The sequence below is a fragment of the Triticum aestivum genome, chromosome 7D, assembly GCF_018294505.1.
Source record: "Triticum aestivum cultivar Chinese Spring chromosome 7D, IWGSC CS RefSeq v2.1, whole genome shotgun sequence".
Taxonomy (NCBI): Eukaryota; Viridiplantae; Streptophyta; class Magnoliopsida; order Poales; family Poaceae; genus Triticum; species Triticum aestivum.
In genome coordinates, this window is record NC_057814.1 from 618,539,174 (window position 1) to 618,565,496 (window position 26,323).

Here is a 26,323-nt window from a genome sequence, read left to right on the forward strand (position 1 = left end):
CGAAGGACATCTTGATGGATGATTTCTGCAAACTCCGACTGGATGCGAAAGAATTCTTGTCGGATGTTCGCGTCCTGGATTGCCGCCAAGTTTGCGGCCCAATCTTTGAGATTATTTGGTAGCAGAAGGTGATTATGGTCCCGCACGATCGCCCGCATGTGATGGAGGGCGTAGTAGGCATCCTTCTGACCGCCAGGCGGCTGCTTGACGCAGGGGAACGTCGTATTGTGGGTGAACACGTGCCTGCCGTACCTACGAGCTGGCCTCTTAAAGGTGCCTCCAGATGCGGCGTAGCCGAGGAGAGCATCATCAAGATTTCTTGATATTTGTGTAGTCTATCTTGGAGTCACGGTCCGGGTCGAAATACGTGGCCATGGAATATTTCGGGCTTAAGAGGATGAGTGTGCAATGTGTGTCACTGCATAGAACACGGAATGTTAGAAAAAAAAGAACAATCGAAATCTAAGAAATCATATGTTACGGGGCGGTTAGGAGATGAGTTACTCGGGAATGTAAGGCACGAGGGTGTTATCCTTATCTGGGTTTGCCAGAATGACGCCTTCGAGGTGTGAACTCGCGACTTGCCGGTCCCCAGCGCTGCCCAAGATCTTGGCACGCATGTAGAAGGGGTCGACTATCACAATGTCCGGGGTCTTGTCTCTAATGATCCGCATCTCCATACTCAGCGAAAACAGCCGAACGAAGGTGTAGTGCAGCGGATGAAGGTTAAGCATAGCAAAGATGTCATCAAACCGCAGGACGATCGTACCCCCGACGGCGCTATCCACAAAGCCCTTGCCCTCTGGCACCTTGGCCACGAAAACCAGGTATGCCACATCATTCTCTCTGAGACGCCGCTTCTCCAAAGAAAGAACACTGTCATGCAGACTCCGCATAGCACCGGTTGCAGCATTGAGCATATTTGTCGGTAGCATCGCCCTACCCGCCACATGCACCCTCCTCGATATATCCTTAGGTGAAGGTGGCCCGTCCTGAGCACGGATCGTACTCGGTGCCGGCTGGCTCGCACTGGCGCCCTTGTTAGTCTTTCGTTTCCGTCCCTTCTTCCTGATCTGCTGTAATGGGATCGAGTCTGCTCACAGACCGCCTTCTTGAGCGTGTTGGGGCTGATAATATTTCGCACCTCAGCTATCTGAGGCTCGGTGAAGGCGGCAGCTGGAGGCGTCTCCTGAGAACTGAACGCCAGACGACGCCTATTGCAATTGGGTTTCTCCGCCGTACCAGCTAGACCGCGGTCGTCTTTTTCAGGGTTGGGTTCTTGAGAAGGAGGCCCGCAGAACTCGTCACCATCCCCATGTTCGGCAAAGTACTTATCGACGTTGGAAAATGTACCACCGTCGTTGTCGTCGTCCGGATCCTGTGCCATATGATGTCCGGATCCTGTGCCATAGGGATGTCCGGCATGTCCGGTAGCGTTGCGGCGTTCTTGCCATGGCTTGGCGCTGGCACGACTGGCGGTCTTGTCTGTGGGGTGGTGTCCCCCGCCCCCAAACGAATCTGGCTCTTCGGCCAAAGCAGGGGCCAGCTTACGCAGGCGCTGAGGGTCATCACATCATCTTCGTCGGCCCCAGCGGGTCGAATCGGAGGTAACAACTCATCGCAGCCTGGCAGCACCCGAACCAGTTCAACCCTATACAAGCTGGGTGGCATCGGATTACCGTGGAACACGCGGTTACCCGGTTGAACGATTCTGGCCTTGGCGACATCGACCAACTCGCCGCCCACGAAGTGCAGGAGAGTGCGAGGAACGTCGGCGGCGCCCTGCAAAAACATGTAGGGCGTCAGGGATGCCCAGTCAAAGGCAAGGAGATGAAGTCATCGGCCGAGAGGCTTAGTTACCGTGATGCCGTCGAGCTCGGCTAATGTCGAGGCACCGCCAACGGCGGGCGCGCAACTGACGGAGGGGCCGCTTGCTGGCGAGGTGCCGGCCGGCGTACACCCGGGTGCATTAAGCTCCAATACCCGTGCCGGCGCCGGAGACACGAATACCGCCTCCGCCGGAGACACCAATGGCGCCGCCTGCGCGTTGTGCGAGTTGCTGGACGTGAAGCTGGGAACCGGGGGAGGCCCCTGTTGGCCGCCCGCAATCCATGTCGTCAGCCCCTGAATCAAGTTAGGCACTATGGCGGTGAGCGTCGTTCCCAGTTGTTGTTGCACTTGCTCTTGGACAATCTCCGGAATCCGTGCCACTTGTGCCTTGAGTTCTTGAACCTCGCGCGACTGGCTTTCCGAGCTGGTCTTTTTCTCCTTTCGCCCACCAGTGGTATAGTATGACGACCATTTTGTGGACAAGCCTTTGCCGGCAACACGACCAGCTGACGACGGCTTACTGAGCTTATCCTTGTTTTTCATTACGTTCAACGCCCTATTTAAAGGGGTGTCAAAAGGGGAGCTCTGAGACGACCCCGCGCTACTGCTTTCAGCCTCCTGCGGAAGGAATGTGAACCATTTAGAAATTTGGCTTCATTAATTAGAATACAACCATATGGAGCTAATTACGCGGGGTGTATTCCTTACCAGAACAAGCTCAAGCGCCCTGGTCTTCGGATCCGTGGTAAGCTCCTTTGTTACCGGGTCCTCCTTGTACCGGGCCCTGACAAAGTTCCTGGTCTGCTTGTCACGTAATTTCTCGAAGCGGGGCGGTAGGCCTTGCTCGGCACGCTCCGCGTCCTCCTTGTCCCATATAGGCTCCGCCACTCTGTAACCGCCGGGACCGAGTTGGTGGATCCCTAAGTTCAACTCCCGCATTTCTTTCCCCCACTGACTTGATTCGGAGGTTGCGCTGCTCTCGCACTTGATCTTGAACTCCTTGTAGTCATCTTCGCTCATCAAAGGATATTTCGCCTTGATCTTCTCATAACTATCACCTTTTCAATCATTGCCTTCACCATGCTTCTCCATGTAGACAGGGCCGTGCTCATCCTCGTGAGGGCGGCACTGTTCACTTTATTCCCTGAGAGGCGTGTGTTTGCAAACTCAGCGGGGAACTTGTATCGTTCGTGCAGCTTCGTGAAGAGGAGGCTGCGCAAATTCCCTCGGTCCTTATGCCTTAGGTTCTCGGTGTTGATCGAGACGATGCTCCAGAGAATGCACCCGAGCTGAACCGAGTACCCCTTGACTACTTGTTTGGGCGCCGTTGGATGCCCGTCGGAGTTCACTTCAGTAAATTCCTCCTTGACGGTGCCGAGCATGTTCGGGCGCCGGTCCTTCCGTTGCCTCTTCGGTTGGCTGCCATCTGTGCGTGCGCTGCCATCATCAGTGGTGGCATCCTCGGCGGCACCATCAGTGGTGTCATCCCCGACCCCACTAGGGGTTGTGTAGTCAGTATCGGTGTCTTCCGCGGCATCGTCCTGATAGCGGTGAGGTTCTTCCTCCAGCTCCTGGGACAGCTCCCAGAATTGCTTGCCGCCCGAACCGCCGGCCTCATCGTTGTGGGCCATGTTTCGCTCTAAATAGGAAAAAAGTTTGGTCAAAAAGTTGGTTATTGTCAAGGAACAAGATCATGGTCTCATCATTTAGGGTTTGTCGACACCGAGAGGCATCCTAAAAGCTAAGCTTTTATCATTTAGGGTTTGTCGACGCCAAGGCACCCTAAAAGCCTAAGCTTTCATCATTTGGGCCTAATCACTTGGCTCTATTGCCACCTATGGTTTAATGCAGCAAGAATAAAGGGGCAATTGATCCTACTTAATTAAGTACTAAGATACCCCGGCCCATGCATTAGTCGCAAGTACCCCATATGTCCTATTTTTAGCAAAGTCACGCTAAAATTCACGGAAAATTTCAGCATGACCTTTGCTGAAAATAGGACATATGGAGTACCCGAATTTGCCGGAACGGAAGTTAATCGACATTCCGGCAAACTTAAGGGCCTCTCGGGGTACCTGCAAAATCATCACGACACGATGGTCGGAGACAAAACCCAGCAAACTAGCACCACAATGTGCCTCTACTTTCATATGGATGAAAAGGCCACAATGTGCGTCTACTAGCACCACAATCTTAGTTAACTTCTGGGGACATCAGAAAGTTAACATCCGCCTGATTATTATGAGGACTTCACTGCCACTGTTTACTCAAACTTAAGTTAGTAATTAAAAATATAAAATAGGATAACCCAGTGACAGGACTGTTGGTTGATGTCACAAAAAAGTTGCTAGTCTCAACATGTTCTACAGTTGTTAAAATTATCTTACTGTATTTAGAACAAACTAACACCACAGAGTCTACTAATTCAGGTAGAAGCCATCATTCATTACAAATTTGAATATATGATATTCCAGAAAATAATCTGTCTACAAAATGAGATACATCCCGTTGAACTACCAAAACTGTAACCAACGTTATTACCTAATTATGAAAAAAGTGCAGTACATATAAATTATTTCATCACTGAGAGGAGATAACCAAAAGTTTCCCAGCAATATGATTAAGAAAATGGGATTTAGGCATCCAAATGCCACAAAAGACCAAATCACATTTTTAAACCAAGTTACACAAAGAAAATGCACCTAAGCACCAAGAGGAACTGTTACAACTCCATAAGGTATATCCAAGTCACTGCTGCTCATATTCAAAAAACCTAACTCCAATATAACCAGAAAGATTTTAAAACATTATATCTCCCTGCTGACACGAACTGAAAGCGTAACAAAAATACCATCTTCTTTTGTTGATGCGTTGGTGTTTCAGAGCAGAGGTAAGAAAACCGGAGACCATATATGTAGTTTCTAACATATGCAAGATTACTTAAAAATTGGAGAGCCATGTCGTTTCTACTGGACCTAAATAGAGCTAGCTGCTGGTGTTGAACAATAAACAGCCACACCACACACTAAGACAAGTAACTGAAATGACTCTCTTTGTATTGTAGTAGAAGAAGAAACAAGAGAGAGATGCAAGATAGTAGTATATATAGGTGAGTCAACCTATTATTCTAGGCAGCTGCCTTGCTGGTGATTCGGTGTCGTCGCAACTGGATCCCTCCCACTCGACCTGCGATCTTCTACAAGGAAAAAGTAGCAGCTCAGTCAACCACCATATAATTATACAAGGAAAAAATGTTACTTGGCACAAGTGTAAACGAGAAGCTTGAGGTAGCAGCAGATTGAAGTGATAAAGTGCAAAGGAGAAGCTTGAGCTAGTAAACAATTTATGAATGTTATAAAGTGGGGAAAGTAAAATAAAATTCATGACTAGTCATGGCAGTAGAAAAGAGATGAGATTTCACAAAACCAGAGCCAAGCATAGTCCAGAATGTCAAATTTTCAGTTAGTTAATTATTACAGTCCTTTGCTAAAAGAGATGATCCGTCCAAGAAATTTAATACTAGATGCATGCAGTCTGTTGAAGATCTTTTAGTGACTGACTAACAACAAGTAGCCGAGCTTGCCCAAGAAAGATTAGATTCAGAAGTGCTGGCTGCTGCTAGTGAATGGAGCTGACAGTTATACAGTGTCAATTGACAGTAAGTAGAGTGAGATGATCAAACGTTTGTGCTGAATAGCAGTGGCAGTGTAATGTTAACTAAATACAGTTGGCAGTGTATAGAGTGTTAATTGACAGTAGCTTGTCCTGGATATAACTCATTTTCTAGGTTTACCTTGGGTAGATAGCCCATGAATGCGGAACAGATACTTACATTCATGCCGTGAGATAAACTTATTTTCAGGTATAAACCATGGACAATTACCCGATGATACAGTGCATTTTTCTTCAGTGTATGTCCAGTGCATTTTTCTTCTTCTTTCGTTGAGTAGCATAAATTAGACCTATCATTGTGTAAGATGCAGGAGTACTTCTTATACTCTGTGGCATTGCCATACTTAGCCAAGAGTCCCCATTTCTTATATTCTGTGAGATGCAGTCATCTTTTACTCCAGTTCTTATAGTATTTTGGAGTACATTGCCTGTTATGCTGCTTGCAAGGTTAGCATAGGTTCAGAAATGGGGACTAAAAAATAGTGATTTAATTCTCCAATTCAATTTTCATTTTCAAGTTTAAATTTGAATTTCAACAGTAGTGATTTTACACCCAGTTCAGCAGTGATTTTACCTCGATTTCAACGGTAATTTCAGCAGCAGAGTCGGGGGCGGGGACTAAAAAAATCTTAACCCTAACAGCATAGTGGAGCGCGTGGAAGATGAGGTGGGGCGGCGGGTAGACGGGCACCTTGGTGTGCAGGCGCTCGAGGGCGACGAACTGGCGCTCGAGGGCGGCGGGTAGACGGGCACCTCCCCGGAGAGCGCCTCCAGCCACGTCTCCTCCACGAGCAGCTCCGGACTCGGCGAGGCGGAGGTTGCGGTGCGTGCGGGCGAGGGCGAGGTTGGTGTCGGCCCTGCGGCGCTGCTCCGGCGAGAGTGGGGTGGGGTCGGAGGGGAGGAAGGGGAGGATGGGGAGAGGGAGGCGGCGGGGGCGCGGATTGGGAGCGGACGGAGAGGAACTGGCGCGAGGGAGAGGGACGAAGGGGAACTGGCGAGGGAGAGGGAGGAATTAGCTATAGGGGGGAAACTTACTAATGGTGCACCCCAAAGCGGTGCGCCATTAGAATGTTTTTTTATATAGCAATGGCGCACCCACGATCGGTGCGCCATTAGTAAACTTTTTTTTATATAGCAATGGCGCACCAGCCAGAGGTGCGCCATTAGTAATTTTTTTAATTATTTTTTGTTGCATCTAATAATTTTTTAGAAAATGAATATGAATATGAAACAGTAATATTTTTTTATAAAAACAGTAATAATTTTAAAAAAAATATAATCAAGTTTGTTATTTGAAAATATTTATGAATATGAAAAAAAATCATCAAATTTATTATTTGAAAATATAATCAAATTTGTTTTTTTTTGCAATTTTAGTTGCATTCATTTGTGACGGTGGAGCGGGCCGGGGAGGGTGCGGGGGGGTGCTCGGCGGCGAGGGGGACCGGATCTGGCGAGGTGGGATTGCGATCGAGATGGAGGGGGATCGAGATCGAGTGTCCATGAAATTTAAAAATATTCATGAGTTCAAAAAGTGCCCATGAAATACAATCGAGAAATGAAGGCTACAATTTAAATACAATCGATCTTAGCTAGCTATCTGTTCACAATCTTCTTGCCCTTATTTTTCGTAAATGGAGTTCTTCTCTTGAACGGACGTCCTTTAGGTAGGGTGGTCCTGCTTCTTCTTGTGGTGTATGCTGATACTTCATCAACGTCGTCATGTTCCATCTTCGGGTCACCGTACTTGTCGAAGTCTTGCTCATTGGCGACTCCATCCATTCCGATGATCTTCCTTTTGCCTCTCCTCACGACAACACGACTGGGCTTTGACGGGTCGGTAATGAAGAAGCATTGGTCCACTTGGGAAGCCAGTACCCATGGCTCATTTTTCGCGGTGACGTTCGCGCCTGCGGTCTTGGATTTGGCTTCGGGTATAACCATGGTGGTGAAATACATGTCTTGTTTTATGACGCTCTTGGCCCATCTGACACGGAACATCGGGACCTTCTCTCTAGCGTAGCTCAGCTCCCAGATCTCCTCGATCCTTCCGTAGTATCTGTCCTTGTCGTTACCGGTGTAGGATTCCATCGTTACCCCGGAGTTCTGATAACCATCGCTCTTCATGTCCTTGTCCTTGGTGTAGAATGTGTAGCCGTTGATATCGTACGCCTCATACGTCATCAGGTTGTGCTCGGCGCCCTGTGACAAGGCGAATATGAGTTGTTCTTCCGCGGAAGAATCCTCATGTAAAGGGTACGACAGAAGCTTCTGCTTGAACCAACGCGTGAAACATGAGTTGTGCTCTTTGATTATATCTCCGTCCGTCCTCTGTTGGCCTTGGTCATTGTACGTCTTCTCAATAAAGGTTTTGTGCTCTACCACCCAAGGATCGACGACGTCTATGTGTTGTAGCGCGACTAGGTTTGCTCTTTCAAAGTCGGCGAGTCGACCATCGAAGTCGACATGCATTTCACGGCGACCCTTACGGTGACCCCATCCAGCGAGCCTGCCGAGGTGCCTGTTGACGGGCAGACCAACGGGGTTCTCGATGCCTAGATAATTCATGCAGTAGGAGATGCACTCTTCGGTCAGAAAGCCCCTGGCTATGCTTCCCTCTGGACGTGACATGTTGCGAACGTATCCTTTGATGACACCATTCATCCTTTCGAACGGCATCATGCTGTGCAGGAACGTCGGCCCGAGTTGGATGATATCCTCCACGATATGGACCAGCAGATGCACCATAACGTCGAAGAATGCGGGCGGGAAGTACATGTCACGCTCGCATAGTATCACCACGATCTCTTCCTATAGCCTTCTGAGTTGCCTCACGCCAACCAACTTCCGAGAGATGACGCCGAAAAAGTTGCATAGGCCAAATAGCGTTTCACGGACGTGCGCGTCCATGATCCCACGGATTGCAACTGGAAGTATCTGCGTCATCAGCACGTGACAGTCGTCAGACTTCATCCTGCTGAACTTCTGCTTCGCTGAGTCTAGGTATCTACTTATCTTCCCCGCGTAACTGTAAGGAAGTTTTACTCCTACGAGGCAGGTGAAAAATCGATCGATCTCCTCCTGACTTAGAGTGAAGCACGCGGGAGGGAAGTCATTTCCGGTCTTCTTGGCCTTTTTGCCTTTGCGACGACTTTCCGTGTCCTGCTTCGCCTCATCATCATCATCATCATTAGCGTGAAGCTCCTCCCTGATGCCCATTGATTTCAAGTCTACCCTTGCTTTCGGCCCATCTTTGGTCCTCTCTGGCATGTTGAGCAGGGTACCAAGCAGACTCTCGCACACGTTCTTTGTGATATGCATGACATCAAGGCTGTGGGGCACACGGTGGATCTTCTAGTACGGCAAGTCCCAGAAAACAGACCTCGTTTTCCATACCTTCAGCAGCGGCTCTGGCGCCTTTTGCTTCTTTCCCGGCTCTGGCGCCTTTTGCTTCTTTCCCGGCAGTGGGCAATCTTTCCAATTTTTCAACAGCTCATCTATTTCATCGCCGCTCCTCGTACGCGGGCGTCTTCGGGGTTCGGTTTCACCATCGAACAGATCCTTGCGTTTCCTCCACGGGTCATCGTCGCGAAGCCACCTTCGATGTCCCATGAACACAGTTTTTGAAGACCCGGGATCTCTATCTAGCTGGCGATACATTGTGTCATCCATGCACCTGACGCATCCAGAAAATCCGTGGACCACCTGCCCCGCGAGATATCCGTAACCGAGATAGTCGTGCACCGTCGTGAGCAGTGCGGCTCTCATAGGGAAATATTCTTTCTCTGCGGCGTCCCACGTATTGGCTGGCGTTTTCCACAGCGTGTCTAGCTCCTCTTTCAGCAGCCCCAGATACAAATTGATGTCATTCCCTGGTTGTTTCGGCCCTTCAATTAGCATACTCATGTGAATGTACTTCCTCTTCATGCACAACCAGGGGGGAAGGTTGTACATCCACACAAACACAGGCCAGGTGCTATGTGTGCTTCTCTGGCTACCAAACGGATTGACTCCATCGGTGCTCGCGCCCAGCACGATGTTCCTTGGATCCTTCCCAAATTCTCGGTGTTCGAAGTTCAACGCTTGCCACTGGCTCCCATCCTTAGGGTGACTCAGCATCTTGTCTTTTTTATTTATCTCCGGATCATTTGCGTCATCTTCTCGCTTCTTCTCCTTCCTATCTGCGTGCCAACGCAGGAGCTTTGCTACCTTAGGGTCCGCGAAATACCGCTGCAGACGAGGAGTGATCGGAAAGTACCACACCACTTTTCGAGGAGCTTTCTTCCTCTTCTTGTATCGAGTGACGCCGCACACCGGACATATGGTAGACTCCGCGTGCTCGTCCCGATAAATGATGCAATTGTTCATGCACACATGGTATTTCACGTGCGGTAAATCCAGAGGACACACGATTTTCTTCGCCTCCTCGAAACTGGTCGGGCACTTGTTCCCCTTGGGTAGACGTTCGTGCTAGAATGACATGTTCTCGTCAAAGCATGCATCGGTCATTTTGTGTTTTACCTTCATCTCCAGAGCCATGAGCGTTACTTTCAGGCGGGTATCCTCGGGCCTGCATCCTTCATACAATGGAGTAACCGCGTCTATCTCCAGTTGATCCAGCTTGGCTTTCTCTCGGGCGGCAGCTCTTGCGTTATCCGTCTGCTTGAGAAGCAGCTCTTGAATATGAGGGTCCTGCACCCAGCCCATCGATGGTCCATCGTCGTCTGCTCCGCCGGCATCTTCATCTTCATGATCATGCCCTTCGTCTGCTCCCGCATCTTCCTCATCATCATGTCCGGCATCTTCTACATGATGACTGTGTACAGCATCACCGTCGTGATCATGTCCTGGAGATTCTTCGTCTTCTCGCCCGCCCGAGACGCGGTGGTTGTCTTGCTGCCCTTCCTCATTTCTTGCCCGCCCCCCATGGACGACTTCATAGTCATCTTCATCACCTTGCCACCGATAGCCATCCATGAAACCACGCAAGAGCAGGTGGTCCCGCACCTGCCCGGAATCCGGGTCCGCAATAAGGCTCTTCAGCTTGCATCTTCGACACGGACATCTTATCTCCGTCTCGTTCTTTTCAAGCATCTCGGCCTTCGCGGAGCTCAAAAACCTATTCACGATGCCTTCGGTCATCGTGCGGACCATGGTCGCCTGCGGGGTAGAGCAAAACGATATTTTAGAACCAAGAAAAAATTTGGCATGACTTTCCCTAAAAATAGGACCAAAAAGAATGCATAGTGCCAAAATTCTCGCCGAAACGGAAATGAATCAACATTCCGGCAAAATATTGGCAACTATCGCATTTCAAATACCGGTACCTGCAAACACAAACATATATGCAACACCACAAACATATGCAACCCCACAAACATACATAGATCTAGCTAGGCCATAAAAAGTGCATGTGCACGTTGTTGGAGGGAGAACAACATAAAGATAGCTTCCCCCTTACTTACCTATCAAAAAAAGTAATTTAACCACTTAATTTGGATGAATTTATGGTGCAAATGAGGTGAGGAGGAGGAGGCAGCCAAGACAAGCTTGGAGGAGGAGGTGGGGAGAATGAAGTGGGAAAAGTGAGTGGGTAGGTGTGGCTGTCCAAAATATCTAGCTCGTCCCGGGTTACTAATGGCGCACCACCAACAAATGCGCCATTAGTAACCCTGGTTAGTAATGGCGCACCTGCTGGTGGTGCGCCATTAGTAGTTTTGCAAAAAAAAACACTAATGGCGCACCAAGGAACAGTGCGTCATTACTAGTTTAGTAATGGCGCACTGTTCCCTGGTGCGCCATTACTAGTTTTGCAAAAAAATAAAAAATAAAAAATATATAGTAGTGGCGCACTGTGATGCTGGTGCGCCATTACTAGTTAGAACTAGTAATGGCGCACTGTGCCCTGGTGCGCCATTAGTATGTTTGGAAAAAAATTATTACTAATGGCGCACCTTGCGTCTGGTGCACCATTAGTGTCTTTCACACTAATGGCGCACCAGCCCGTGGTGCGCCACTGCTATATAGTAGTGGCGCACCACATGTCTGGTGCGCCATTGGTGGCCATTCCATCTATAGCCCTTTTCCTAGTAGTGAATGTAGTAGGTTATGATCTTAGGTGTTTAATCTTAGGTGTTTAATTTTAGAATAATGTAGTATGAACCCTAGCTAGTTATGATCGAACCATGTTCAAAATGTAGGTTTTTAATTAGGTGTAGTTAATATAATTTAGGTATTTTAGGTGTTTAATCTTATAATAATGTAGTATGAACCCTAGTTATGATCGAACAATGTTCAACATGTCACATTTGTTGTTATTTTTTAGTTAAAGCAATTATTCTCGCATCGACGTCGACGATGCCTATCCTGCATCCGCGTCATCGACTCGGTGGAGGAGGCCTGCTTGATCAGAGGGGCCATGTCCGGGACTGGGCTCCGCCGGGCTGGTACTGGGAGGTGCTACCTTCCGGGGGGCGCAGCTTGGTGAGGAGCCAGCACGCCGTTGACCCGAACCTTCTTGGGTGGCGGTCGCATGGGCCTGTGATGGTGCGGAGGCTTGAGGACCCCGCGGAGGTGGTACGTCACCGTGTCAGCGAGGAGGACGAGCACGTCCGTCGCTACATGGTTGCGTTGGAGGACAGGTTCTCCAATACATGGCAGGTTCTTCAGGGATCTCACTGGAGCTATGATCCTGTGATGGTTCCTTCTCTTTGGGTGTCCACCGCCCGCACCGATACCCGTCGTTCGCTAGGGTTTTAGCTATATTAGTGAAGTTATATGTATGATACTGTTCGAGATGTATTAGTAATAATATTCGATGATGTACGGACGCAAGAGATGATTTAGTTTTGCATATTGGATGCATGCTAATTTGAATACTAATTTATTTTATGATTTGGTTTTGCTTATTGAATGGTCAAATTGGAGAATTACTCCTATTTAAAATGCTCAAATTGGAGAGCACTATGCAAGGCGTATGCATTTGATTAGTTGATAGCTTATAGGGTTTTTGTTTTTGCGGAAATCAAGGAGCCCCTCCATCATCCCCGCCGTCGTCCCCGTCACCGACCCCCTCCGACCTCGAGGTGAGACCAGCCAAATCTCCATGTCAATATGAGTCCTATAAAATATTTTGAAATGTTTTTGTTCATATTTTCAACCATTGAAGTGATGTAGATATAAACATGTATATCTTCTGTTGCTCAAATAGGACATGTGCTTGCCCAAGTGGCCGGCCATGTTTGCAAGTAACACCTCCAAGTGGCCTATGTTTCGCCGGAGTGTTGATTAATTTCCATTCCAACAAATTTCAGGCACTCGATATGTCCTTTTTTAGCAAAGGTCATGCCAAATTTTTCCTTGAATTTTGGCATGACTTGTGCTAGAATATGTAGGAAATATCGAGTGGCCTAGATTTTCTAGAAAGATAATCAAACGACATTTCAGGTTGACTTTAAGTCTGTGGAGGCACCATATATGAGAGAAGAAGAATCCCGACTGTTGTCGTGGGGGTCGTTTTTCCTTTTTCTCCTTGTGCTAGACCTTTGTTATGCACTAGGGGAAGGAGGAATAACGACCATCACCGACGGTCGAAAAATCAGTGAGGGAGTGTGTCCACCATATATGAGAGAGGACGAAGAATCCCGACTGTTGTCGTGGGGGTTGTTTCTCCTTCTTCTCCTTGTGCTATACCTTTGTTATGCACTAGGGGAAGGAGGAGTAATGACCATCACCGACGGTCGCAAATGTCAGAGAGGAATCAGTGAGGGAGAGTCTCCACCATATATGAGAGGACGAAAAATCCCGACTGTTGTTGTGGGGGTCGCTTCTCCTTCGTTCCCGTGTGCTAGACATTTTGGTGTAATGCACTCGGGGACGAAAGGAGGAGCGATCATCACCAACGGTCGAATGTATACACCACGTGAGCTAAGAGTTTTCAAGAAAAAACTCGGCAGACCGATAGTCAACCCGTGATGAATAATAATGATCTAATTTAGTTTTTCTAGTCCATATATTTAATTGTACAAATTTAATCTTTGAATTATGAACCTAGGAAATGTCGTCGGACGACGAAAGTCTCCCAGGGGAGTGCGACTGGTGAGGCGACGACCGGGGTTAGTGCGACATGCCTCACCTGGACGAAGGTCGGCGCTTCAGCATTAAGCTCCAGGAGACCTTCGATGTTGAAATGGTACGCAACGACAACAAGTGCTTTTTTCGTAATTAAGCACGACTTCTGCTACTTCAACGTGTAATTTTCGTCTTTTACAATTCGACTAGCTTATCCCATGCCATGCAAGACGCTATGTCTTGGAGAGGATGGATTTTGAAGATCACGTAAGTATGGAAACAAAGATAATTCACCTAAGGACCCATCATGGCATGGATTTTGATGTAAATCTACACAATTCCGAGAGGGTATCCCATTTTGGTTGCCCGAATTGGGAAGCACTTTGTAAGATGTATGATTTTCATGAGGGTATGCTTGTCACCATGGATCTGGTGATCATGACATCGCCCAAGACAATATGGACATTTGGGTCCTTGTTGATATGCTTCCAATTCTACCGCTATGTGAGTTTCTCAAATATAGTTATTAAGTAATTTATATTGTTTATTACATAATAGTTGATAGCTTATTTCCATTGATAGCTTATTTTCATTCTTCAAAGAATGTGCGTAAGATGGTAGACAAAACCTACTACACCGATGGCTCAGAATTAATTTATCAGGAGAAAAATCATCTGATCTCATTTATTACTGATCTTGAGAATTACAATAACTATTATCAAACTCCTCCACATTATAGTCAATACGTGCCACTAGTGCACGTGTTGAACTACCGTAACATCCATGGAGATGTCATGGTAAGATTTTTTACTATTACGACATCCGTGCATCTTTTGCATAAATTCTTCTAAAACTCAACTACATTGTTAACTACGAAGTTATTACTATGTTTTTCAACAGAAAATCCCGAAGGATTGTGTGCCTCATCTAATGTTTCCGAATGGTCGCCTTGATGTTATGAACTTACGGCCAGGTCATCCTACGCATCACTGTTGTTTATACCAGATTACTAAAACCGATGAAGACATGACAATCAAAGATTGGAAAAAATGTATGGTCAATCGTAGGGAGCTACTTGGAGCAACATTCTGCGAAGGACAAGAATTGGAGACAGGATAATCTCCATTCTCCGTAATGGAGAGTCATGGCCTATCTTGTTTTATGCTATTTTACCTTAGAGAGGGTATTTAGGTCCTAGCTAATACTCTTGATCATGTGCTAAGAACAATTAAGTAGGGTTGGTTAGATGACTATGATGATGAGTATGACTTATTATTATTATAACGAGTAGAAGTTGTATGATCGATGATGATGTGTAGGACTTGTTATTATGATACCAATGATGAGTTTCGATGATGCATGATGCTAAGTTGTTATATGAGCATGATGAGTTATTATATATATCAGTAGGTGAAATGAACGTGGAGTAGATTCAAATGGAGGTAACATATGGTGCATGTCGAAAGTACTACTAATTCAAACTTGATCTAGTTTGGATTAGTAATACTTTCGATGTGCACCACATGTTGCCTCCACTTGAATCTAATCCATGTTCATTTCACCCACTGCTATATATAATAACTAATCATGGTCATAAAACCATATGATGAAAGTACTGTATATAAAATCACAACGAAAATAAGTTGTATTTTCAAAAATACAGGAAAAGTTAGCAGCAACGCTTTTCAAAAGAAACGCTACTGCTACTTACTAGGTATAGCAGTAGTGCTCGCTTTCCAGCGCTACTGCTAACAGTTAGCTGTAGCGCCTTAGTGGTAGCGCTTGTACAAGCGCTACTGCTAGCTACAAAACAAGCGCTACTACTAGGGCTTTCCCTAGTAGTGACTCGTTAAATAAATTTATGCATCTATTATAAAAATGTAAAGCAATTGTGATGGAGTATTGAACTATATGAAGCAAATCAATTTTAATAAAATATGATGTATTATATAAAGCAAATGACCACAAGCTTAAATACCTGACTTGAGCAGTTTCGGCAGAGCAGCACAAGAATGCTAGATTCATCTTATCTAGCATTCAGGGTAACCCAAAATCAACGGCTTCTCTATTTGATCAGTCGAATTAAACCTATTCCTGGTACCTACCATCTACACCTAATGGGCTAGCTGTACACCAAAATGTCTAATAAATAGTTGGCCACCCTGATGCACAAGACATGGGCTTGGGTGATGCACTGGTTCAAAGTGACGATAGGGACTACCAAAAATGATTTTGGACCCTGATGTGTGTGCATCGGGGTAGGTCCATTGAGCTCCACCCCTGACGACGTCAGAAGAGGAGGCCGCCTTAGAGTACACGCATGCGGCCGCTGTTCTAGCTGAGCCCCCTCCTGACACTATAACATCTGCAGTTTTCACCAACATTCGTAATTATTTCCAAGAGCACTACTGTGCAAATCATTGACAGTCCTCTTAACGAACAACTAATGCCACATCCACATGCACAGAAACCAAGAAACCTAGACAAATCGCCCGCAATTTAAAAAAAAAAGTATATTTGTGATTGGGATATCGCTGATGGATGCACAACATTTGATAGTGCTGTTGAGATGGCTTGCTCAACTAATGAAGGTTAAAATGAACGTACCTGGTGGGGCAAGAGATGTGTCGATGCCAATGGGAGTAAATGATCACCGCACTTCTACCGGGAAGTCTACATCTCAGTCTAGAGCCGTCAAGTTCCAGGGTTAACGAATGAGTGATAGAAAACAAGAGCAGAGGAGATGGTGGATTGATGGATAGGAGAGAAGAGGGGTACTTTTGGAGAAGATTCACCTTGAGGAGTTGGTGGACCGATGGAGAAGAGAGGCGTTGGGATGTACAACCATCCTTTGTCGTCGTGGCGTCGCTTGGAGGTCGGGCGGACAGGGCCCAAGGGCCTCGGTAGAGGGAGGGATAGAGGGTTAGCGGACTGGGAAGGGAAGTACCATGGGCGCGATGCTGTCTTGTTGGTCTCCGATCGTTGCCGGTTGCCGGTGCCGCCGCTGGGCGGGAGGGACGCGGCTGATGGGAGCGGGATCTAGTGGGGAGATGAAGGGGGAAGGAGAGATGCGTGATGTGTCCCTCGTAGGCTATCGATCGGTGGAGGCCAGGGTACGACATTGTTAGGAGTATATATATATATATTTTTTTTTTTTGAGGGGAGTATATTTGCGAGATGTGTCATGCGACATTAATGTGATTGGGCGATATATGGTAATGTTAACTGTAATTTTGGTGACGTACGAAAAGATTAATTTATGTGATCGAGCGATTTATGGTAAGGTTAATTAATTTAGATTTGATTTTTAGAGTTTGACCATTTTTGGTTTTTTCACATAAAGACATTACTAAATAACTTGCCCCCGCACGGAAAGTTCTGATCCGTTCAAATTTTCTCCATTGTGTGGGAAATGAGGCAAAAATTAACCCGTTAGAGGGTTGGTGGGAGGGGGGACGGAAAAAAACTAGTCAAAACAAAACTGGACGAAATTAAGTGTTGGGACAAAAAAAAACCTCGACGCAAACCTACCGACTGCTCCATTAGGAGTAGAGATTATTAATTATTGAGCATAGTACAACAAATGCAATTACAACCAAAACATCAAGGATATGAAATTAACACCACAAAAGACACAACACGTATTACCATTCCATCCCCTCTTCAGAAGATGATCTCTAATAAGTATACTATTTCAAAGAGCCAGCAATAGAAGCACTTTGATTTTCAGAGGAGTTTTAACTTTCCAAAGAAACTTAAAGGAAAAGTTCATCTCAGTTAAGATCAATTGGTTACAGAAAGATTTAAATGAATATTTTTTATCAGCACTAAGAGACCAGGTGGATCACATATTTTAGTGGTTGTAAAATATTGGTGGCTAAGCTATTTTTACCGCCATTCCAAACCACCCTTTGTTTTTACGAAAAGGAGGTTGAAACTCCCGGCTCTCTGCATCATTGTGATGCACACAAGCGTTATTACTAATTATTAAGCTGAGTACATAACAAATACAATTACAAGCAAAACATTAGCAAATATGAAATTAACACCTATCAGTAAGACACCTTATTAGTCCACAACAACTCCTTCAAGAAGGGATAAACAACCTCGCGCCATCGCCACGTCCGGACGGAGACAATCTAGACAAGGATTTTCATCCTGGTTGCCGAGATCAACCAACGAAGACCAGCACAACAAAAAGTAGACAACGCCTTCAACAAAGAAACAATACAAGTTTCTCGCTGCTGAGCCCGACCAATAAAAGCCAGGGCAAGAGTTTTTACTTCGAACATGAAGCTAGCGGTGTTCCTATCGACATCTTGAAAATCGAAAGTATGGCAGCTAGCCACATCTGTTTGCACTCCATACCAGAGCCACAAGGAACTCGCATATTGGTAGGACGTCTTTCCACTCTAAACCCCTGTGACGGTCGTCGGGAAAAGAAAAAGAAGAATCTTTTTCTTTCCAAACTGCCCTTACAGAACCATCTCCACGGAATTTCTGATTCCTCTACTCACATGCGTATGCGTTTCCCAGTTCTTGCTGTCTACACAAAATTATGATGCTACCTTTCGTTCTCTAAAGTAAATGTTTCGGAAAACATCGCTATGATTCTGAGTGGTCCAGATCTTATCCACTTAACTGAGCAGTAGTACTACTGATGGTGTCCTCTCTTCATAGGTCATCCATCTTATCAGGATATCACATATCATTAGCATCAATAATGCAAGCAAGCACTTTTGCCATACATACATATCCAGTCCCTATTCATTTCACGGTGACGTCCATGTCCGCCGCTCCAATCGGATCCATCTCCGCCACCCACATGTACGCGCCCGCTTCTATCCCGCTTCTCAACGGGCGGCCGTCGCCGTCGAACGTCGCCATGGCGCTCGTGGTGCACCGGCGTGGTCGGCGTCTCCGACGGCCCACCCACCCACCGAATTGATAACCGCGTCCATCCATCACAGCTCTGCTCACTCGCCCTACTACATGCCAGGTGCATGCATGGCGGACTGGCTTCTTGTCGGCGCCGCCTAGACATGGCATGTGCAGCACGTACGGCTACATGAAGAGCGAAACGTTCGTGAAATCAGGCCAGGGCAAATTTGACAAATTTGACCTATAGTCGAAATCAAATCACAGAATGAACTGTCCGTGAAACTATTTCACGCAGCTGATCCTTGGCGCCTAACTCTCAGGCGCTGCACTAGTGCAACGCCCAGGAGCCAGGCGCTACACCGTGTAGTGTGGCGCCTAGCTCTCAGGCGCTGCACGCTGACTTGGGCACATATGGGTGCGACGCTGGCCGTGTAGCGCCTATCTGTGAGGCGTTGCACAGTAGGGTGTGGCGCCGGCGTGGCGGGCGCTACACAAAAGGGTCAGGGGAGTGAAATAGTTTCACAACCAGTTCATTCTGTGAAATGATTTCGTCCCGAGGTCAAAATTGTCAAATTCATCTCAGGCACGTGATGATAGGTTTGCCGTTGGCCGACGCCGGGCACGGTGCAATATTTTTCTCCTAACACGATACGTGTAGCTTGAGATACTAGCATCTCGAACCATCTAGAACGGGAACAAAAATGCGGTGTAGAAAAAAATCAGAGGTACTGTGACATACAGACTAGATGCAGAACAAGAACAGATACGTACGGAGAAAAATTAGACGAGCGAAAGAAACACCCCCCGCGTCGCCTCCTCTGGCGGCACGGGGGAGACCCCATCCGCCGCCGCTGGGTAGCCACCCCCGTCCACCACCGCTGCGCCGCCGCCGGAGGGCCGGCCGGCAAAGCCGCGCCGCGCCCCGGGATGGTGGCGGCGGGGCGGATCCGTCTCCCCAACTTGCGTCTGCTTTCCCGCGCCCCTCTCGAGATCCATCTGCTGCCACCGTCGGGAGGCGCCCGCTTCTGCCGCGCCGTCGCCGGAGGGCCGGCCAGCTAGGCCGCGCCGGGGTGGATCCGTCCCTCCCGTGCTTCCCCAACACCGCCCCTCCCCCCGCGCCCCCGAGTTCCTCGCGTGCGTCGCGGGCGCACCCTCCCAGCTGCTGTGTTCCTGCTGGTCCGGCGACAGGTGCGGCGTGCTAGGCCATGGCCTTGTGCGCCTTTCCCTCCCCTGCGGTCCCCCCTTCCCTCGGCGTGGCCCAGTCCTCCTGGTGCTACTTGGGTGTGATTTGGGCGGACCTGCGGCCGGTCGCGGGGGTGTTCGTAGCCTGCCTTTTTTGCATTGGCGGACCCCCTTGTCTCCGGCGGCCCTTCCTCCCCTCAAGCCGCGGTGAAGGCTCACACGGTGGCCACGAGGCTACGGTGCTAGTGGCAGTCCCGGGGCTCCACAAGGTGGGTACTTGCTGGTGCTGCTCTGGCCCCGGTGACCTTGGACCCGCGTCTCTCGGGTGTCCATGGCTGACGGCGTCCCTTGCCGGGCAGCTCGGGCCTCGGTGACCAGGCAGTTGCGTCCCTTCCAGCTCGTCTGGCTCACCGACGTCCCGACGGCTATGGCCACGGTAGCATGGATCTGCGTCCCTCCAGTCTCTGCTTGCCGGTGTTGCTGATCGCCGTCGCCCCATCCGCTTGTGGCTTGCTTCGCCACTTGCCCTACTCTGTACGACTCAAAGCCTCCGTTTTCGCCAGATCCAACGCTTGTGGGTCGGGAAGCGGTGCCACCATCCGACAGCAGGTGCAGCCCCGCCAACCCCCCTTCCGACATGGTGGCTCCGACCAGCGTGGCTTCCTCATCCCGACTCCAGATACGGCGGCTATGGGATTGTTCAGCCTCAGGCCAAGGAGAAATCCTTACTCGGCTAGCCGATGCTGGCAGCGACGGCGTTTGCGGATGTCGTTTTCCTTCTTGGAGGCGCTGGCCCTCAGTTGCGTCCCTCTTCGAGCTCAGGGGAAACCCTAGGTCTGGTTCCTCCGGACCGGATGGCGACGACGTTTTGGCGTCGACTTCCTTCTTGAAGGCGCTATCTTGTTCGCTCGTGGTGTCCCCGGTTCTGGCTTAGGTGATGTTGGAATTCTTGCTGGTTCGGCATTGCCATTCTTGATTTGGGTTTGGTTGGTTTAGCTGTGATGTATCCCCTGTCCGGGCTGAGCATCCCTTGTGTCTCTGCTCCGGACACCATGTTTATGCCTGTATGCGTTCGTGTCATGTGTTGTACCTCTATTTGTACTCATTCTACTCCTTCTATCAATGCAATGATACGCAAGCTTTGCGTATTCGCGAAAAAAAACCAGATACGTACAAAGACTTGTGGAAAAAAAATCAGAGGTCACGGCAGATTACTACCTGCAGATGCGTACGTAGCTATCACTTTCAGGCCGACAATTTGGTGGGCGACGTCCACCGGATTCAGATAACCACAAACACTAAGAATAACAAGTCCCCAAAAGTCCAACATCTCGAACCATCTAGAACAAGAACAAAAAACGCGGTACAGAAAGTTCAGGGATACTATATCATTTAGACTAGACGCAGAAGGTGAACAGATACGTACAAACGCGAGTGCAGAAAAATCAGAGGTCGGTCACGGTAGTAGATCATTGCGTGAAGATGCGTACGTAGCTATCATTTTCAGGCGGACGATTTATGGGCGACGTCCACCGGATTCAGATAACCACAAACACTAAAGAATAAGAAGTCTCCAAAGTCCAAACAATGACCACACAATCGATTAGCTCATCATCGTCGCAAGGAAAAATCTACCATGGCTCTATGCATGTGGGGCGACAAGTAAAAACCCATAAATTCTTGTAAAACAAGTCGACGGTATGAACAGAGAGATTCGAGCTTCAAAATTCGAATGTTCCATACAGACGGTAGAATAACAAGTTTCCCGGAAGTCCACATCATGAAAGAAGAATATCATCACAATATGTCAGCGTCGTGAGATATAGCTCGGCGAGAACAATAACTGAAAATCTATCGTTCTTGTTGGGGGAATGAAAACACAAAGTCTCATGCTATTTTTTATAAAACAAGTTGGCTTTTTTTTTTAAATTAACAAGTTGGCAATATTGAACAGTAGGGTGACACGTATGATGTCAACGAGATTTGAAAATTCAAATTCAACATGTCAGCATGCCAAGAAAACAAATAATACTACCCACCCACAGCTAAACTTTATATGCCGTGTCGCCATGCCATGCGGTCAAGTGGACTATCGGTCATATCAGATGCTATTACATGACATCTCGCGCACCGATTCCGCATATTCGTGATCGGACGGCGCACGGCTCCCTTTCCCCTTGGTGGGGAAGAGAAGTTGGCAGCACAATCGGTGGCGCGAAAGTAACGTTCAAGAGGCCGACAAGCAACTCACGCGCTCATGGCTGACTCAGCGGGAGCTCACACATAATCTTCTTCTTCTCCGCATCTTTGAGGAGATAAGATCGAGAGCTGGGCGTACGAGTGCCACCACAGACTCCTCCGTCCTCACCCCTGTCCCGAGGCCCTATAAATCCAGCGGCGTCTCAGCTCTCCTCGACGAGGACGGACAACGGTGCAACGAAAAAAGTATCAAGAACAGAGATAGGAGAATCGATGGCTACGTTCGCGACGTCGACGGCGGCGGTGATGGGATCGGCTCGCCCGGGGCGGGTGGCCGGGCCTCGGCGGTGCGTGGTGGCGCGGGCGTCCTCGACGATGGCGGCACCGGCGGCCCTGGCGACGGGAAGGACGCACTACGATGTGCTCGGCGTGAGCGCCGGGGCGAGCAGGGGGGAGATCAAGGCGGCGTACCGGCGTCGGGCCAGGGAGGTGCACCCGGACGCTGCTGGTGGCGTCGGCGACGAGGGGTTCATCCAGCTCCACGCGGCTTACGCCACGCTCGCTGACCCCGACGAGCGCGCTCGCTACGACAGCGACATGGCCTGCCGCGCCGCCGGGACGATGATGATGCGACGGGCGGGCGCGGCTGGGCCGTCGTTCCGGCGGAGGACGTGGGAGACTGACCAGTGCTGGTAGGACGTACGGCCGGCAAACGCGGCGGCCCTCCGGGCCCCCAACCGGCTGCCGCCCGGTTCGCTCAGGCACGGCGCTGGCGAGAAGATCCTGACGGCTATCCTGCAACGTACGATCAGGATTGGACGTCCCAGATCGGGCGATGCGGACGCGGGAGCTCTGTACACATCAAGAGGCGTTTTTAAAGATCTCTTGTGCGTCCGATCTCAGGTTGAGTCCGGTCAGCAAAATGCAAATATATAAATTAATTAGTTACCTACTGTAAATTAATTAGTTACCTACTGTAAATCTATGGCGTTTCTTCTTCCAAAGTTGCCTCTTTGATTCTGCACGATATTAATTATCACAGTACAATAATCCATGTCAGTCATTCCCTAAGCCTGTCATGTCATGGTTTTGGATAATTTCGCAAAAAACTGTCATAGTTCTGGATAGGTAGAAAAAGAAGACTGTGAGAACATATAGTCAGAGAGGCGAAGTAAGGGTAAATGGTCACTCATGTCAAGACAACTACTCTCACGTGTTTCTATTTCTTCAATTTAACTAGCGAAATCTATGTTATTTGCCATAAAAAAATACTTCATCTTAAGATTCATCATTGAATGAAGGTTCTAAACATTTTGTGTGTGTGTGTGTGGTGTATTTCACATGTTTTGTTAGTCAAATTGGAGATCTAAAGTATGACTGACTTATATTCCCATTCGGAGCGAGTAGTAACTCTAGCTTCGAGGTATTTCATTATTGGAGTCATTTTCCATGTTCAGTTTTAGGGTATATGCGTTTGCATGAGAGGCATGCATTGACATCAGTTGACCCCAGTTATACATTGTAGATCCACCCAAGAGCAAAATCATTTCTTAAGGGAGTACCGAGGTGGAAACAATTGTGTTGCTAACATCATGGAGCCAGAAACCAAATTAATTCCACTAGATTTATTATAAAACATATTATCGTGCCATATATAGTTGATGTTTTAAATATCAGCGTGTGTTTTCTTCAGACATGGTCAAAGTAGTTTGACCTACTATAATGCTAATTTTTTTATTAAAGTAATCAATAGTTTCCTCTGCAGAGTAAACAGAAGACAAAGAACAGAGAATTAGGAAAACAAAACTTTGGAGGTAATTCTTATTTTACTCCTCTTTTACCCCCAGGCGGTTTATTTTCTATGCGATTAGGCAAGCAATACAATCACGCCATTACAGTCATACGAACCGTTTGATACGGAAAAACATGGCCTAGATCAATGCTCTCGTTTACATGTGGATTTGAGTCATTTTTTTTCACATAACACCCCCTACGGTGACACTATGTGTTGGACTCTTCATCCTTAATCATCCCCAAATCTACCCCTCTCTTCTTCCTCTGGAAATTCCTTTTAGGGCTGCATTGTTTTTGTAGGCCAACAATGCAATATGAGATTCCTCTACCCACTGCCATGAGGTGGTGCTCCAAACGGTTAGGCTCAGGGCCGACCTAAATATAGGACAATAAGGCCCAACAGCGGAGCTTGAGCCAAAAACATTAGGGGGGGGGGGGTGATGAGCTTGAGGGGGCCAAACATAATTATTTTCAACTGATTTTTAGTGGAAAATAGGCATGTACAAAGGGATATATGCATGTTTATTTTGGGCGGGGTGGGGGGGGCATGGCCGAGGTTGGCCCCCATGAAGCTCTGCCACTAATATTGCTGCCTGCCCACCCCTTGTTCGTAGGACTCTAAAAAGTAGCATGCTTGTACATTAGCGTGATATACAATTTTCAAATTAGCAGATGAGGTGAATCTTGAAATCTTATCAAACAGAGTTGGTTCAAGCAAATTTCAGAGAGGCTAGTTCAACGATAATCTTGATATGGATGCATGTTTTAGGCAAGTCACACCATTTTTGTAGAAAAAATCCATGTAAAAAAGCAAACGATCAATACTACAACTTACTCGAATTTGTATTTGTAATACTCACGCAATCTAGACATTATGTATGCTCTAGATTTATCTAGTTAGTAATATCGAAACTTGTTAGTATTGATTCAAAGAATATCTACCAGGTTACTCGATTCATACATAATAAACGGTTTTGCCAAATTATATAGATATTGAGGATGCATTGAAAAATCAAAGATATTCACTAGCGTAAATTTATTTGTGGAGTATGATGATAATATTTGTTTGCGTAGATCTTTGGTGAAAACTATTGTAACAAGATATATACTTTGTTAATTATCCAAACTAATTAAAAATAGTTTGGCCGAAAAACTGCAAGTCACTTAGCACTAGAAGAGTATTTATACTAAAAAATACCACAATTTTATGAAGTTATTATAATTAAATATGTGAGCATGTTTAAATACTTAATTTTGATAGTTATACTTATAAAATAGAATTAATATAATATATCAAAATATTTTGTTAACATGAGAAATTCTTATTGTGGAGTAGAGAAGTTTAGTATAAATAAGGGAGAATAGCTCATCATAGTGTCAGAAACTTCATTCTTAATTAAACAACCCTTATGTAGGGAAAATAAGAGCATAAAAGTTTATGAAATCGAAAGATATTGATGTTTTAATGATAGACCAACATCTCCCAACTAATTGCAATCAAGTTTAGATCGCGCTAAAGGTTCTCTGTATAACTGTCGTGGTCGATAACATCCACCTCAGAAAAATCATGCTCCGTAGGAATAAAAGTATCATGCCCAACATCATCCCATCTTGCCGAGTCATCCTAAGATCCGTAAGAATAGATGAATAGCGGTTATGATTTTTCATCTCGCTATTTTGGTGATTTTATTAATCAGACACTAACAGAATATTATAGAAGCGAGAGCGACAACTATGAAGACAACGTGTAGTTGATTGCACCACTACTTAAAAAACTTTTTAGGAAAATCTCATCCTACTCAAGCACTCTGAGCAACACTTGGGAGCACAAACAAAAAAATATCCAAACTAAATAAAAATAGTTTTTGACACAAAATGCAAGTCACTTAGCACTAGAAAATTATTTATACTAATAACTATCACAATTATTTTAGGAAAAATTTATAATAAAATACATGACCATCGCCTCTAACATCTCTACTATTTCTACCAGGTGTCTGAACCAGGTACATTTATAGTAAGAGCTAGCATCGCTGGCCTGGAAGAGGTCGTTGAGGTGTTAGATACCCTTGGCAGCTTACTAGTGTGGGTAAAAGGATAAAAAGGAGAAGATGAAAGCCGTGAGCTTAAAAAAGATTCACTTTTTGATGATAGTCTAGGATCTTCGAGTTCTGTCTTTTGGCGTCTGGACACTGGGTAGGCCACAATCTGGTCCGTTCAAATGGGCTTTGGGATTTGGAATCTGTCAGGCTGGTGACAGGCTAGCTAGGCAACAAATATGGGTCGGTATACCCCCTATTAGAAGCCTAATAGAACATGTTTAGCCCATTTGCCTGCTCGTATTTGTCCGCTTAACCTTGCCGCATTGTCCTTCACCAGATGTCTTGGCTCATGCGTCTCTTTCTCTCTCCCCAAACGTGACGGAGGCGCCGTTACTCTCGAGCAAGATGTGTTTCCTGAATGTTGACGATCACAGCTACGTCTTTTTTCGATCCACCCATTATGACCGCGCTTAGAGCTGCTTCATATTTCATGGATTTGAGTTCCTTTACCTAAGCAACCCTGCTTCTGCAGGATTGTGTTTTCCCACTGGACTTAATATTTTGATTATGTTTTTTTTTCTTTTTGCTGCTAAATCCATGTGCCTGTTTAGGTTGTTATTCGTTTAGTTGGAAAAAGTTGTGGTTTCCCTATC

At 47.0% G+C, this 26,323-nt stretch overlaps 1 protein-coding gene across 2 annotated transcripts; it reads left to right on the forward strand.

Annotated features, from left to right (window-relative positions):
• Positions 1-22,020: 22,020 nt before the first annotated feature.
• On the forward strand, positions 22,021-24,058 carry LOC123167796 (chaperone protein dnaJ 11, chloroplastic). 2 transcript variants are annotated; one of them, XR_006484095.1, is made up of 2 exons: positions 22,021-22,737; positions 23,600-24,058. XR_006484095.1 is itself a non-coding variant. In XM_044585659.1 (1 exon), exon 1 carries the CDS (start codon positions 22,108-22,110, stop codon positions 22,528-22,530), a length of 423 nt encoding a protein of 140 aa, XP_044441594.1. In that variant the 5' UTR covers positions 22,021-22,107; the 3' UTR covers positions 22,531-22,886. The 2 variants fall into 2 exon arrangements, 1 of the variants encoding a protein (XP_044441594.1); XM_044585659.1 differs by lacking the exon at positions 23,600-24,058 and having other exon boundaries at positions 22,021-22,886.
• Positions 24,059-26,323: the final 2,265 nt, after the last annotated feature.

What these genes read in the sequence shown, in the direction of transcription:
- LOC123167796 (XM_044585659.1), top strand. Translation starts at nt 22,108, where the DNA reads ATGGCTACGTTCGCGACGTCGACGGCGGCGGTGATGGGATCGGCTCGC.